Below are 3,242 nucleotides of genomic sequence, written 5' to 3'. Positions count from 1 at the left end.
AAACCATACACAGAACTTTACCTAAAACCATACACAGAACTTTACCTAAAACCATACACAGAACTTTACCTGAAACCATACACAGAACTTTACCTAAAACCATACACAGAACTTTACCTAAAACCATACACAGAACTTTACCTAAAACCATACACAGGCAGCTGAATGACATTTGTATTTCACAGACTGGTGAGAATGATGCCATTAATATTTCTCTTGAACCTTTAAAGTCAACAAATGTGGAAAAGACATGAGCAGGATAGAGGTAATTCCAAAGGGCCAACATCTTAAGAAGGAAGGATTAAGTGTAGTGTGTAAGTGCAGGGCCTAGGTGAACACAAGCATGATGACAGGAGGAGAGATGAGCAGGTTGGAAATATTACAGGGGAGGTGGTATGAGCCCAATTATCTCTGAGAATCGGAAGACATAATAGCAATAGAAAAGGCAAAGAAAAAAGGTAATATATCTGTGGGAGAGAGGCTGAAGCACGTTTGTGAGTGTCATTATGTTACTTAGTCACGTGGCCTTTTTCTGGATGTTGTCAGTCAAGGATATCTGTGCATGCAGCAACAGGGCCATCCCAGATGTGAGGACAATATTCCAATATAATCTGAACTTTGCAGAGAGTCAGTAATTGTGTCAACTAATCCTGAAGAGAAGGGCTAGTCATAAGGATGCAACCTTAGCTATGTTAAGTGTGTACTTTTGCCAGTAGAGGTCCTTAGAGATAGCGAAACCTAACAACTGGAACAATTGGGAGAGCTCTAGGTGAGATTCTTGACGTGGATAGTGTCTGTGTTTAATTGCTATTGAAAGAGATAAAATTGGCACATTTTCATTGGAAAGCACTTTCTAGGCCTCTGTTCATGGCTTAAACAACAACAACTGTGGCAACAATTAAACAGCAAAGTATCAGCTCAATGCTCAGTTGTTTCTATCAGTGTAGCTAAGTAAATATAAAAACATTTACCCCAATGTTTTTCATTGCTTCTGCCAGTATGGTCTGGGCCTGAAAAAAATTAAAAGTCATTAATACGAATGAATACATTTTTTACTTGGTGCAACTTCTGACCCTCCTTTTTTTTCTTATATTATTTCACAGAAGAGAAGGTTTAATCGTATAGATCAGTGAATTTTATTATCAGTACATATTTTACTTTTATTAATACTCTAAGTGATGTAAAACAAGAGAGACTTTCGTTCAGTTCTGGATTCATTAATATTAAATGTAAAAGAGATACATTTAATTCTAGAGAGAATGATGATTATATTTAACCCTTTTGAGGAAGTAAATCAGGACAATGTTTTTCACAGTACAGGTGTGAGCCTCCTGAGATGGGGATACTGTTGAAGATAGAAAGTGTGTGGACAAATTGCCAAGCTTAATAAACAGAGATAGTTTTAAAACTTTTTAAAGATTTATCCAGCATCATGGTGATGATAGAAGAATTGTATGAATGGAAAAATACTCCTCTTAGGAGTTAACACACTTTTCCAAGTGTTACACCTCTGGAAAACTCCTAGAATGATGAATACCTCTGGAATGTGACAGCTCTGCTGAAACTTCAGGATGGTTTGCGGTTGAGTTTCACTAAGCTTTTGGCAAAACTTCATGCAATATCACTGCTTGGCATGTTCAATGAAAACAAAAATCTGACAACTGCTCACTACACATTTGTACTCTGGGTGTAACAGCCAGGAACTGGAAGTGGTGTGGCAAAAGGATTTTGCCCAGAATTAGTTTTGGTGGGAAAAAATAAAGTCAGATATGTTTTTTAATGCAACTTGTATCTATAAGTGTGTGTGTGTGTGTGTGTGTGTTGTTTTTTCATTTGCAAGATATGTATTAAATTATTTTAAGCTCTAAGATTTATTTTAGACTTCTAATGTAAAGCAAGTTTTCAAAATTTAGGCAGGTTATACTTTCCAGTAGAATTTTGGTCTGAAATTAGTAAAGTAGAATCACCTCTGATTCAGAATCAACAGAACTGACTGCAGACAAAAATTTTTCATCTATTTCAGTTTTATTCAAAAATGCACTTCTCTTGTTCACTTTGGCAGCCAATTTCAGTACTCGAGATTTATCTTTGGCCAGATAAGTATCCAGAATTCTATCATTTTTCAGCATTAATTTAATGGCGTTATTTGTGGCTGTCCACAAAAGCATCTGCAAAAATAAAAGAAATATTGAAGATACTTTAATTCTTTTCATTTCATTCATCTTATTTTAGTGTTTTGGCAATTATGGAGATTGTGCTTTGGCAATTATGGAGATTTCATGTTATTATGCAAACACTTTAGAGAAGCTACGAAATTCTGTGTGAAAGGACAGCTGGATCGTAAAAAAATTAATTCAAATGCCTATGTATTGTGAGCTCATAATACATAAGCATTTGAATTAATTTTTTTACAATCCAACTGTCTTATCACACAGAATTTCGTCTACCTTCAAACCATTGGATCTGATGAGGTTTATATAAGGGAACTGAATTGTTTATATATCAAAATATATATATATATAAATCGAAACAAATTGTTCGCTTTTTTCATCAGGCAGGCAGATGAAATTCAGCAATATAAGTTGCGCAGGTATATTTCAGAATATGCTGTCTTCAGAAGTGGGGCCATCAGGCAGGTGTACACTGTGCACCCTAATCAGCAAGTGTGCTTCTTTCTGCATCAACTGCTGTACACTGTCAGACCTTAGAAGACACAATGGGGAAGTTTGCACGACCTACAGAGAAGCCTGCACCAAATATGGAATACTGGAGGATGATGCTCACGGGGACCAGACACTGGAAGAGGCAGCAATCAGCAGAGCACCAAGTCAACTGTGCCACCTATTTTCTGTCATGCTGATGACATGTGTCTTGGGTGAACCTCTCAAGCTTTGGGTGACCCACAAAACCAGCATGGCAGAGGACACTCTACAAAAGATTCAAAGGTAAACCTCAGCGGAAATTGCCACATTCAATAATGCCATTTACAATGAGGCATTATTTGACCTAGATACCTGAGTGCAAGCTATGGGAGGTCAAGGTATTGCCACTATTGGTTGCCTCAACTAGAGCAAGCAGCAAACAATCTCACAATTGAGTACCTGTGAGAAATCAGTTATGACATCGAGGAAATGACAGTGTAAACTGATAAAGGACCAACTGGTGTTTATAAGACCATTATTTCGAGCATTTAAAATTAAAGTGGAGGTCTTTCCTATATATATATATATATATATATATAT

General features: G+C 36.6%; 1 protein-coding gene across 4 annotated transcripts in view; it reads right to left on the bottom strand.

Annotated features, from left to right (window-relative positions):
* LOC106874393 (uncharacterized) overlaps positions 1-3,242 on the bottom strand; it is a 125,336-nt gene that overhangs the window by 32,374 nt on the left and 89,720 nt on the right. For all 4 annotated transcript variants that reach the window (XM_014922111.2, XM_014922110.2, XM_014922112.2 and 1 more), the window contains 2 exons: positions 1,968-2,168; positions 972-1,010 (listed from right to left, as the gene is read on the bottom strand). In XM_014922111.2, coding sequence (XP_014777597.1) covers positions 972-1,010; positions 1,968-2,168 — 240 coding nt within the window. The remainder of the gene's footprint in view (positions 1-971; positions 1,011-1,967; positions 2,169-3,242) is intronic.

This window comes from Octopus bimaculoides, chromosome 5 (genome assembly GCF_001194135.2).
Source record: "Octopus bimaculoides isolate UCB-OBI-ISO-001 chromosome 5, ASM119413v2, whole genome shotgun sequence".
NCBI classification, from domain to species: Eukaryota; Metazoa; Mollusca; class Cephalopoda; order Octopoda; family Octopodidae; genus Octopus; species Octopus bimaculoides.
This window is presented reverse-complemented; position numbering and strand designations above follow the sequence as displayed.